Source organism: Sapajus apella, unplaced genomic scaffold, assembly GCF_009761245.1.
Source record: "Sapajus apella isolate SASKATOON/1434 unplaced genomic scaffold, GSC_monkey_1.0 scaffold71, whole genome shotgun sequence".
Classification (NCBI taxonomy): Eukaryota; Metazoa; Chordata; class Mammalia; order Primates; family Cebidae; genus Sapajus; species Sapajus apella.
The window spans coordinates 7,081,829-7,094,108 of NW_022437011.1; the positions used below are offsets into that span (position 1 = coordinate 7,081,829).

At 44.9% G+C, this 12,280-nt stretch overlaps 1 protein-coding gene across 2 annotated transcripts in view; it reads right to left on the reverse strand.

Annotated features, from left to right (window-relative positions):
• Positions 1 to 12,280, reverse strand: part of SPOCK1 (SPARC (osteonectin), cwcv and kazal like domains proteoglycan 1) — a 522,198-nt gene that overhangs the window by 296,639 nt on the left and 213,279 nt on the right. The window contains exon 3 of one of the 2 annotated variants that reach the window (XM_032250504.1): positions 150 to 158. The exons of the other annotated variant lie outside the window; for it this stretch is intronic. Within the exon in view, the coding sequence (XP_032106395.1) occupies positions 150 to 158 (9 nt within the window). The remainder of the gene's footprint in view (positions 1 to 149; positions 159 to 12,280) is intronic. 2 annotated transcript variants of the gene reach the window in all.

Here is a 12,280-nt window from a genome sequence, read left to right on the forward strand (position 1 = left end):
CCAATGAAAAATAAATGTGTGTGGTACTGGTTCACTGAACTAAAACAAATATTTACTACTGAGATTTAAGATTTAGAATGAAATTTACATTTTATTTGGCAACTATTTTGATGCTATGTCTACATACAGTTGAAAAATCAAAAACCTACCTCAACTTCCTGAGTACGAAAGCATTACAAATGAGAAAAAAATAAAAGAATCACATCAAACAATAGGAAGAAATGTATACATTTTTGATAATTCATTCAAATTTTCAAATTATCATAACATTAGAAAGGTCATCCAGATATTCTCGCTTAAGTCACCTCCCATCATTTCTTTGAAAAGGTCCCAACAATTCACTAAGTTCATGGGAAAGGACATGAGGTTATGGGGTGGAATAACGGAGGTGGGAAGAAATCTGACTGTGCGCTAGTGATCTATGTCATTACTGCAGAACAGCTAGCAAACTCGTGATTAAATCCAAACACTCAGCCATGATTACCATCCACAAGAATTCCAAATGAGTAATCGCCTGTGACATTGGTCCTAAGGGCGAAATTCAATAAAAACCCCAGGATGACATCCGAGGCCAAGAATAATACACGTTCTACATTTCTGCAAAGAAATTCCTTTGCCTTGCAGTTTCAAAATAGCTTGAGGGGTCCTCAAACCTGAGAAAGATGGATTTATATTCCCAGGAAATATGTACAATGAATAGCATTGTCATTGCCCCTCTGGCTGATTAAAGGATCATCACCACCATAAAGAGCTCCTTCTTCTTGGGGACTTTCTGACTGTGTTGGTCAGTCCATCCAAGCTGGCATGGAGGGAAGTAACCCACTGGCTTATGCTTTTCCCAGGGGGAAAGAAAAACTGAGTCTGAGGTTTCTTCCCCAAAAATATGCTCTGCATTTGGGTTTTTCTTCTGGGGATATGAACTGGCATATGATGCTCCATTTGTACTCTGGCCAAGACATATGTTGTCTCCTGAGACTCAAAACCACCCACAACCTTGACTTTATTAGCAAATTATCAAATTGAGCTAGCCAAGAGAAGCCTTTTCAGTATCTAGGAGAGAAAGAATAGGTCAGCACCAGGAAGTTAAAGGCAGAGAAGATACTGTCAACAGGGCAGGCTCTGAAGCAGACGTGGGATCAAATTCTGGCTCTAGCATTCACCAGCTATGTGGCCTTGCACATTCTACTCAGCTTCTCCAAGTCCATTTCCTTATCCATAAAACAAGACCACTTGCACCTACCTTGAAGGATGGTCACAATGACTTGCAATAATATTGCAAAGTGCTTGGCATGATATCTGGCCTACAGAACAAATAAAAGGTACACACTTCCATCATGTCCATTTCCTGAGGTTTATTGTAGTGGGATGTCCCAGGAACACTGAGGGAAACATTAGTCTTTGTGGATATGTTTTAAATTTCATTAAGGCAATTCTTGCTTATTTCAATCTTCCCAATTAGGCCCAAGTGAAGGGAGACCAATTGCAACTGGAAAAAATAATTATGAAATATTTAAATGCATGTAATTTTATTAGTCTCACATATGAAGAGTGATTTTTTAAAAAAATCAATGTAATTTGAAAACTTGAGTTGCAGGCATGTTTTGTGTAAAGAGCAGACTCCTACTATCTAACCTCCATGACCCCCCTCTATTAAATAGACCCCATTTATTTAAAAAGATAATACTTACACCATTGAGCCAATTTGTGTGTTGAGGTGGTGTTTTAAACCACTGAAAGATATTACCCATCATGTAAATGTAAACAAATTAAAGTTTCAATTATGATTAACTGTATCGTGATAAGGGACCTGAACTTGCCCTGAACAAGCAAAATTTCTGTGTAATCATTAATTTCCGTGTAGAAAACAGATGGAGGAACCCTGAAAGGGTATGTCTCCTTGGCACACCAAACAAAGCCATTCCCTTCTTATAGCTTATAGCATGTAAACCTTCATTTCAGAGAAAGTACAAATTACACTGGCCTGAGGCCCAGCCTTGTCCGACTATCACAAATTCCAAGTTAATTAGAAACAGCCATCTTTCTGAGAATGCCTGCCCCTTCCCCCACCATAGCTGGCAGGCCTCCATGAACATCCAGATGCCACCTTCTAGAGAATAAAACACCAGCTATTAACTACCACCTCACCCTTCCTCCCCACTTTTCCTATCTGTGAGGTGCCAAACACAGGGTTGGCAGGAGCAGTGGTTTTCCACCTTGGCTGATGGCTGGGGCTGCTGTGAGGCTTTTCAACACTGATGCCTGGCCCAGCGCAGGAGGTGCTGATTCAGTGGCTGGGGTGTGGCCTCCCCACTGGGATATTTTAAAAGCTCTCCAGGTGGTTCTAATGTGCAGCCCCCATAGGAAGTCACACACTAAATCACAGTGACTGAGGTGACTGAGGGAAGGCCAGACCCACTATGGATAGCAAACCAGGTACAGAACATCAGGGGATTTCTCCAAAGTTTCTGGAGCTTTCCAGAGTTGTAGTCACCTCCCACTCTCAGGGGTCTGCTCCTCAAAATGTCTCCAGGTCAGTAGACAGCACCTCTGCCCACCTGCTGCTGAGGCAAGAACCCAGGCTGCAGGCTGGACTCCTCCCTCTTCCTTCCCCCTGCCATTCAGGCAACACCAAAGGCCTCTCTGCTTGCACTCCTGGGTTTCTCTCGCATCTCCCCACTCCTCTGCCTCCTCTCACACCTCAACAATTTCTCCTTACAACGTGGTCACGTGTCCTAACCAGCCTCCCTTCTTCCCCTGAGCCCTGCCCAAGCTGTTCACACTGCCTCAGTAGTCACCTTCTAAAGGAATGTCCTGGTCACATCGCTCCCCTGCTTAACATGCTGGAGGGGTTCCCAGGTCAAGGCCAAGTCCACCTCACAGAACCCAGCTCATAGGACCTCTGTGCCCCAGCACCTGCTGAGCCTTGCAGTCCCGTTATGGCCACACTCCACCCTACATGTTCCATTCAAGCTATCAGTGAACTACATTTTAACCCTACAACAACCTACGCTCTCCTCGACCCCCAAAACTCTGTCCATGCTATTCCTTCTGTGCCTGAAACACTCCTCCTCATCCTTCTTTGATTAACATTTACTCCTCTATCAAATCCCAGTTTAGACACTTCTCATGGGAAGCCTTCCCTGTCCGCAGTCCCTCTGCACTCCAGGCACCTCTGTGTGTGATCTGCAGCCCAGGACGGAGCACTGAACTGCTCACATAGTAGAAGCTGGCTACTCCTCTGCAACTCAGCCACACAGATGGCAGTCCCTAAGGCACTAGGTGGGGCTGGGTGGCCTCACTGCTGAACCTCAGTACAGCATTCATTTGGCACGGGGAACTCAAAAATCTACTGAATGAGTAAGACAACAAACCAACCCCTATTGGTTTTTTATGCCAGTATCTTGTGCTGCAACCCTGCAACTTATTCCCCTTTGTCTCAAAACGGATGGTTGCATGACCTGGAGGTTTCTGAAGAAGGTGAAACAGATAACTCCCTTTTAGTGACTCTAACTGGGGCAGTAACAGGAACCTAGAAACCAGTGGGGATGACATTGGAAGGTCTCAGTAGGATCAACCAGGCTTCACAGGAGGACAGGTAGATTTCTTCCTGAGGGCTCCACCCCACATTTCCTAATGCCCTGAGAGTCACCTCAGGGACCAAGATGACTTCATGATTCTTCATGATTTGGAATACCACCGCTGGGCCAAAATCTGATGCAAACTTTAGGACTTGCATCAAATCGAAGCACAAATCAAAACACTGAAGTAATAGTAATATTAACAGTAATTATAGTAATAATAGCAGCCACCACTTTTTTTTCCTTTTTTAAGAGACAGGATCTTGCTGTCACCCAGGCTGAAGTACAGTGGCACAATTGTAGGTCACTGTAACCTGGAACCCCTGCGCTCAAGTGATCCTACTGCCTCATCATCCCAAGTACTTAAGACCACAGGTGTGTACCACCATGCCCAGCCAATTTTTTATTTTTATTTTTTTAGAGATGGGGTCTTGCTACACTGCCCTGACAGGTCTCAAACTCCTAGCCTTATGCAGTCTTCCTGCCTCAGCCTCCCAAAGTGCTGGGATTAAAAACATGAGCCACTCTTGCAATAACCAACTGAGACAAGCATCCCAATGTTACAGTTGTGGAAACTGAAGCTTAGAGAGATAAAATTACTATGCAAGTTCACACAGCTAATGAGAAGCAGAACCAGGATTTGAACTCCATTTCTGCCTGACTTCAAAGATCTTGCTCTAACCACTACATACTACTGCTTCCATGGCATCATGTGAGGACCAGAGACCCTGGAGAGAGCGCATGGGACTGCCTGCCCTGTGGAGATGCACCATGATACAGGAGGTACCAAGAAATGAGAGATGAGAGCACAGATCCCAGGCCTCTCAAAAGATTCTCACCACCACTACCAGGACTCTCATTATGTGTGAAGCCTCAACTTTCCTATCTATGAAACAGGGGATGAAAACACCTGCCTCACAAGATCTCTAAGTAAGTGGACAGCAGGTCTATCTGTCGTGTGTCTGGCCCCAAGAAAGCAGGCAAGACACCCTGAATTCCTGATCCACCCCCTACTCTCAGGCCCAGCCTCACTAAGATGGTTTTCTGGAAAGAATCATGGCCTGCAGCCCCAAAGACAGCAGCCTCAAGAGCAGGCCGGCATGAGGCACACAGGAGTCTCCTCCGTTTGTGTGTCCTGACCTGAGCACTCACACTGTTTACCACCAGCACTCCTGGTGGCCCTGTGCAAAGTGAAGCATCCAACACCAACATGAGAGCACCATGCAGAGGATGCAGTGGCTTTAGCATCAAACATCTCTCTGGAAAACTATGGCTGGAGGCTTTGCATGAAGTTTTCTTTAGCTGCAAAGTGAAGATGAACAACTAGTCTTAACCTCATGAAACTCATGGTCTAGCAGATGAGAAGGAACAAGAAATGTCAACAGATTAAGCATAACATTACCTGGCAAATGTCACTTAGAAAAATTATCTATGGATACACAGAGGAAGAAGCCACAAATTATTCCAGAGAATTAGAGAAGATTCTACTGAGGAAGTTGCACTGAAGCTAGCTCTCGAAGGGCAGTTTTCCAGGGGAGGAACACACAGTGGGGCGAGAGAGGACATTGCATTCAGGGGATCTGGCAGGTGCATGAGCATTCAGTCCTTGCTGTAGCAGCTCTAAGCTATGGCAAAAGACCGTGAAGCATGAGCCCAGGTGCGACAACAAAGAAGAGACAATGGGAGATGCTGGCAGCTCTGCTCAGAGTCTCCTGCACCTCTCAGTCAGCCCTTTGCTCTATGACTAGGAAACTCTGTGGCTACTGCAGCTGGCTGATGGGGAGTATGCATATGATAATTACAATCCTGCCACTTTAGCTGGAATGCTGAGCCATGACACTGTGTCTATGCCACCCAAAGGACAAGAAGCAAGCCCATACCCTGGCCCTTCCAATCCATCAGCAAATTTTGCCATGCCACCTGTTATGGACAGGTGTAAGTCATTATGAAGCATAATTAAAACCAACTAATCTTCTGCCTGCCCTCTTTCCCTCCTAAAAAGACATACTGAGAGCTTGCTGCACCTTTCCTTTGTTAAATAATTAAACATCTTTCCCTCTGAAGGTGAGCTCATGGAGCCATGCCATGGCCCATAGAACCAGGACCCTGGAGGTCTCCCTCACAGCCAGTGATCATGATTCATGGCCTCTGGCTCTCATTCGTGGCCTCTGGCTCTCATTTGGTCTTTCAAAGGTCTCACTCTAGGTTGCAGGGTACTGGAGAAGGGGAAGAGGAACAACCAGGGTTCCCTGATTCCCGTGGTTTTTTTTTTTTTTTTTTTTTTTTTTTTTTAATGGAGTTTTGCTCTTGTTGCCCAGAATGGAGTGCAGTGGTTTAATCTTGGCTCACTGCAACCTCTACCTCCTGGATTCAAGTGATTCTCCTGCCTCAGCCTCCTGGGTAGCTGGGATTACATGTGCCTGCCACCATGCCCAACTAACTTTTTGTATTTTTAGTACAGACAGGGTTTCACCATGTTGGCTAGGCTGGTCTTGAACTCCTGACCTCAGGCAATCCACCCACCTTGGCCTCCCAAAGTGCTGGTATTACAGGTGTGAGCCACCACACCCAGCCCCATCTTTAAAAATAAAAACTCTCCAAGGTAAAATTACCAGGTAAGATCATTTATATGTTAAAGAATATACTTCAATAAGGACACATTTATTTCTTGAAGGGAGCACTCAGCTGGCATGCAATACTTTTATTTTTACACATTCTTTTCACTTACTATTTGGAGAAACAATATGAATGTTAATATAACATTGCAAGTCCCTTCCAGTCCTAATATTCTATGATTCTAGACATGTCAAATGATAAATCAAATATGCCTAAAAGCTCTGTGTAAATAAAGTAGGAAAAATTTTCAGACTAGTAAGGACTGGAATGCACTGAAAGAATCTAAGGCAGACTAAAGCAATAAGCTGCTTTTGCATTTATTTTTCTTTTTGCTTCCAAATTTCAAGAATCTAACATGAACACAAACAGTAATTATGTCCTAGATCTTTAAAAATTTCTTTCCTGTTAAATAACTTATGAACATTAAAGAAAGATTCCAGTTGGATTTTTATCATGATGCCCAGAACTACTAAAACAGAACCTCTTGAACAAATTACCAAGACCAAACCCTTCAGCAAAATTATGTTCTCTTGCAAGTTGAAGACTCTTAGAGGAAAGTTACATAGGAAGACATGAGAAGAAAACAGAAGAACAGTAAGAAAGAAGACCAAAGTTGCCACAGTAACCACTTCATCCACCTTATAAACACAGCCCCCGTGTACCAAACTCCTCCTCCCAAGGCTCAGAGGCCTGCAAAGGAAGGACAGCCACCTCCACGAACATGCTGGAAGCCTCAACCATCCTTACACAGTGCCCATGACCCACTGAAAGAAGAAGAGAGGGAATACAGAAAAGGACTAGAGAAAAATGAAAATGGTAACAATGATTACGGGAATACAAAGTGTTTCTTCCTGCTTCTACTTTACTACTTTTCAATTTTAAAAAATCCACAAGGATTACTTCTTAAACGTGTATATTGTCTATATATTTATTCATTTACTTATTCATTCAATCATTTACTCATTCATTTAAAGCCCTCTGAGGTAGGTATAAGGAAGACAGCATCACCCCAACATTATAATCTGGGAGACTATAGCCCAGAAAAGTAAAATCATTTCTACATGAATTCACACAGCACTCAAATCTGCAGTTTAAGGTCCATGTACACCAGCGGCATAGACTCAGAGAAAAGTATCTATGTCCCAGACATGAGAAGTAAAAATGAAGAGCTTCTTGGGCCACAATCATGGATAAAGTCCAGAAATATATTCAGGCAGCTGAATGGACCCACAAATCCTTATAATTTCTGGGATGGCAAATAGTGTCACCCATTCATTTATTTCTTTTGTCCTGGTATTTCTGCTACCCTATTAAGAAATGAAAGATCTGAAATAAATAGGGACTGACCCTCAGCTCACCCACCAATACATAGCCCATGGCCCATGCCAGAAACATGCAGGGGAAAGCCCCAGAAATCACGTTTACCCACAAGGCAGTGACAGCTCCCGAAAAAAAAAAAAAAATCCAAATTGTGGCTCGATTAAATAAGGCATTTGGGACTCAGACACCTCATCTAATTTACGAGCGGGACACAGGAGTCACAGCTAGAATTGAAGGCACCTTGTCAGGGCTGCCTGCTGGAATTATTTGGGAACAATACTGTGTGGTTATTACAGAGCTGCCCATCACAGCCTCAGATGTCCGTTTTTCATGCCTCTCTTCACAAAGCTCAGCTCTTAGCCCAGCTTGGAGCTGAAATCAGTGGTTCTGCTTCCCGGACTAAAACATGAAATACATGAACAGCTATGGCAGTTTCATAACTGGTAACTTTTCCTGACGTTTCTATTGCCGTCGCCTAAGTGACTCTGGACAAGCATTTAACCTTCCTAGGCTTCAGTTTCCTCATCTGAAAATGAGGGCAATGGTGCCTACTCTATCGAGGTTAACAGGAGGATTATCTGACACTTAAATGCCAAACACCCAGCACATAGGAGGCACCAAGAAATGGTAACTATATTTTGTAGTTAACCCCAGTATATCCTCTGTCTTAAGCTGATAACAGAATTTTTAAAATATACCACTGGTTTCCTCTGGATTAGTATATTTGTGATGCTGCCATTCTGACTCTGAGGAGATTTTTTAAAATCAAATCTGGGTGATAGCTGCATTGGAAAAGCAGCAGCCACTGCTCTGTACAAAAGTGTAAATAAAATGCCACTTAAGTAATCACATTACTCACAGCTTAACGCATGCGGCTCGGAGCTGCGAGCAAGCACGCATGTGTGATGGATTTCTCATTATCTGTTGACTGCCACTGCAGTCCATCCAGCTGTCTGCAGGCGTCCTGCGTGGGAACGTCTGCATCAGCTCCTAACGGGCCTGCACTCCTGGTATCAGTGGGAACAGACTCAGCAGGAAGGAGGTGATGCCTTCATAATAAGGTGATAATGCAAACAGAAATGTTTGTTTGGAGAAGAGCTGCCAGGTTCAAAGTCAGCCATTAAAGATCTCTTCCTTAGCCTCCAAATGATGGTGGGACTCCCCAATATCATTTGGGCGAGAGGAAATCTCTAGCTTCTTCCTCCTGGTCCCTGCCATGGAGAGACGTGGCCTCCTCAAAGGCTACTTTTCACTCAGCAGTGCCCAGTGCCACACCAGGCACCAAAGGAGAAAACCCAGAAATACTGCACTAGACTCTAGCTCCTCTCTGAAGTGAGGCTCTGAAATCCCAGGGGTTCCCATTTGACTAGAGCTGCCCAGAAAAGTGCCAAGAACTGACTGCAGATGCGTTAGGTGCTTAGACCTCTTATGCTCTGGATAGATACAGAACTTGTGGAAAAGCCATTTCAGAATCCAACCGCAAATGTGCAGTGCAGATGTGGGCATCTACAGGGGCACAGGCTGGAATGCCCTCAGGTAAGGATGTGAGGCTCAGTTCCTCATGTTAAATCTGGTCCACTGAGGCACCTGCCATCTTTCCTTGGGAACAGAGCTCCCTCCAAGTGGGTATCTTGATGGTGGTAAGGCTTATCCTCAAAGACTCTACCCTTTTTGCCTCCACCTCCCAGTGGAGCTTCTATGCCTTCATAAACTTTTCCCTTTTGCTCCTCAACACTTGCTCCTGGATCCTTCCTCAGAGCCAGATAGAGACTTTAACAGTTCCCAGATCACTCACATGTTATAAGGGATCCAAGCCTGAAGTGACAAACTCCTACCAGGGTGTCTGCCTCCTGAATTTATGGCATGTCTGTCAGCCTCAGCCAGGAAAGGATGGAGGGTAAGGACACTTAAGACCTAGTAGAGACTGGGCGCAGTAGCTCAGGCCTGTAATCCCAGCACTTTGGGAGGCCGAGGTGGGCAGATCACTTGAGGCCAGGAGTTCAAGACCAGCCTGGCCAACACATTGAAACCCTGTCTCTACCAAAAAAATACAAAAATTAGCCAGGTGTGGTGGTGTGCACCTGTAGTCCCATCTACTTGGAAGGCTGAGGCAGGAAAATCGCTTGAACCTGGGAGGTGGAGGTTGAGGTAAGCCAAGAACACACCACTGCATTCCAGTCTGAGTGACAGAGTAAAACCCTGTCTCAAAAACAAAAAAAAAAAAAAAAAAAAAAAACAACTAGTGGAGGAGTAAAAGGGAATGAAAATATTCTGCAAGTAGCCTTCAAGGAAGAGAGAGTGACCAAGAAAATGAGCATAGACAGTGTGAAAATCTTTTCTACTATAGACCTGAAATAGACCCAGTGGGCAGCAGAGCAAGGACCCAGGTCCTAGGGGAAGTAACGGTCCCTTGCCATTTCCTAAGGGGAAACCAAGAAACTGCAACTTCAGCCTGTGTTCCACCTACAACAGGAAGCAGATGAATGTCTACTGAACATCCATGGCCTGACAAGCACCGCACTCTGCACTTTACATAGATTATCCCACGATATCATTACAATGACTTTGCAAGGATGGTGGTGGCCTTTTCATTTTGTAGCTGAGGAAACTATGGCTCAGAGAGGTTAAGTAACCTGTTCCAGGTGACACGAGGCAGGGAGCACAAGAGCCAGCATTCAAATCTAGCTCTGTCCAATGGCTCCTTCCATGCACCACGATAGCCTAATGCCCCAAATTGGCTATAGGTTCCACCAAGTTCTAATCCATCAGCTTCCAAAGGGTGAACTGGACCCAACTAAGCCCCATGCAACCAGCAGAGACTCAGAAGAGGAATCAAAGCTGCTACACGGAGAAATTATGGCTCCTCTTGGCAACTAACAATTCTTTTGAAGGAAACGGACCACCCTTGATAAAGCACAGGGAAACTGTTTTCTGCACTAAAATATGAATGAACACAGAATTTAGAAAGAGAGGGGAGAAGAACTGAAACCCTAAGAGACATCTGAAAGGAAGCGGAAGGAAGGAGAGGGAAGGTGCTGAGCCTGGCTCTACACTCAAGCAAGGTCAGGAGAAAGCCAGTCAATGGGAAGGGCCCTCGGGTGGCAGAGTGACCTCATGAAGGGAGAAAATACACGTTTCATCACAAATTTTGGGACTGTCTGCTATGGAATGTGTGAGGTAAGAACCATCCTCAGTCTCCCACACAAAATCTTTGGTAAATTCCACTGGGCTCAGTAACACCTGTGTGCCAATGACTCCTCTCTGGGAAAGGAAGGGTGGGTTCAAAGAGGTGGCAAGTTCTGTGACTTTGAGGGAAGCTCTGGGAGCTACGGGACAAGGCACAGCTGGCCCCACACCAACCTCGCTATGACACTGGACCTCTGCGTGCCTCCTGGGTGGAGACGGGCAGCAGGCAGAGTCTCACTGATACAGTGTTTGTTTACACAGGTTCCAGGGAGGACAGTTCTCCATGCATGGAGACCAGCTGGCTAATGAACACCAGCCTGCAGTCTGATCTGTGAACCGCTCCGGACTAACGTGCCTGGTCCCCAACAGCAGCGCAAGCACAGAACGGGCCCAACAGCCAAGCAGGTTACTGACACACGTGCACGTTAGGAAACCTGGGGCCCTCTTCACTAAAATTAGATGCAAATTTGATTTTGGTCATTGCTTGCCTTCCTGCTGGTCCTTGCATTCTGCTCTTCCACACAGTGATGATGCCTGATGACAGAACTGGAGAAATTATTCAATAAATTATGAACACATAACCACAGCAACATAGACCTTTTGCGCTGATTAACACTGTCTCTCCATTCTTTAGAGGACCACATTATTCTTGAATCTTTCACAACTAAAATCTACCTGGGAACATAAATCTCCCTCACCATAATGTGAACAAGTCCCTTAACAGCAGCAGCAGTTCATTACCAAACCATTCTGGGTTATATTTCTCCAAGAAAATACATAACCAGTTTAAAGACCATCAGAAAAATGGCCAACTCATATTCAGCTTAAACATGGTTATTTATTAGAAATTATTATGAGCCACTCACCCCTGTGGAAACTATTAGCACAGAAGGTCCTCAGTGAGGTTTCTACTTAGAGATAGGAAAAAGTCATGAAACGCAGGACTGCCAAGGCCATCCTATTCCATTTTGAATAGATCGGCATTTCAGCCTCGCCTTGGCCTTTGTGTCTCATCTTGGTAATGGAAGCCTTTTGCACCAAATGTTCAGGCATGGAAGAGCCCTAGGGAGACATTTGTAAGAGGGGAGAATACCACATGTAGAGCCATTGCTCCGTGCCAGGCAGGGCTCATCCTCTGAAGTGGGGGTCAGTACATTTTTTTTTCTGTAAAGTGCCAAATAGTAAATAAAGAGTTTAGGTGTTTTGGGCCGCATAGACTCTGTCACACATTCATCTTCTTCTTAACCCCTCCTTTAAAAATCATTGTAAGGGTGGGTGCAGTGGCTCACACCTAAAATCCCAGCAGTTTGGAAGGCTGAGGCAGGTGGATCCCCTGAGGTCAGGAGTTCAAGACCAGCCTCACCAACACGAAGAAACTCAGTCTCTACTAAAAACACAAAAATTAGCCAGGCATGGTGGCTCATGCCTGTAACCCCAGCTACTCAGGAGGCTGAGGCAGGAGAATCGCTTGAACTTGGGACGCAGAGGTTCAAGAGAGCCAAGATCATGCCACTGAACGCCAGCCGGGGCAACAAGAGTGAAACTCCATCTCAAAAAAAAAAAAAAAAAAAAAAAAAAAA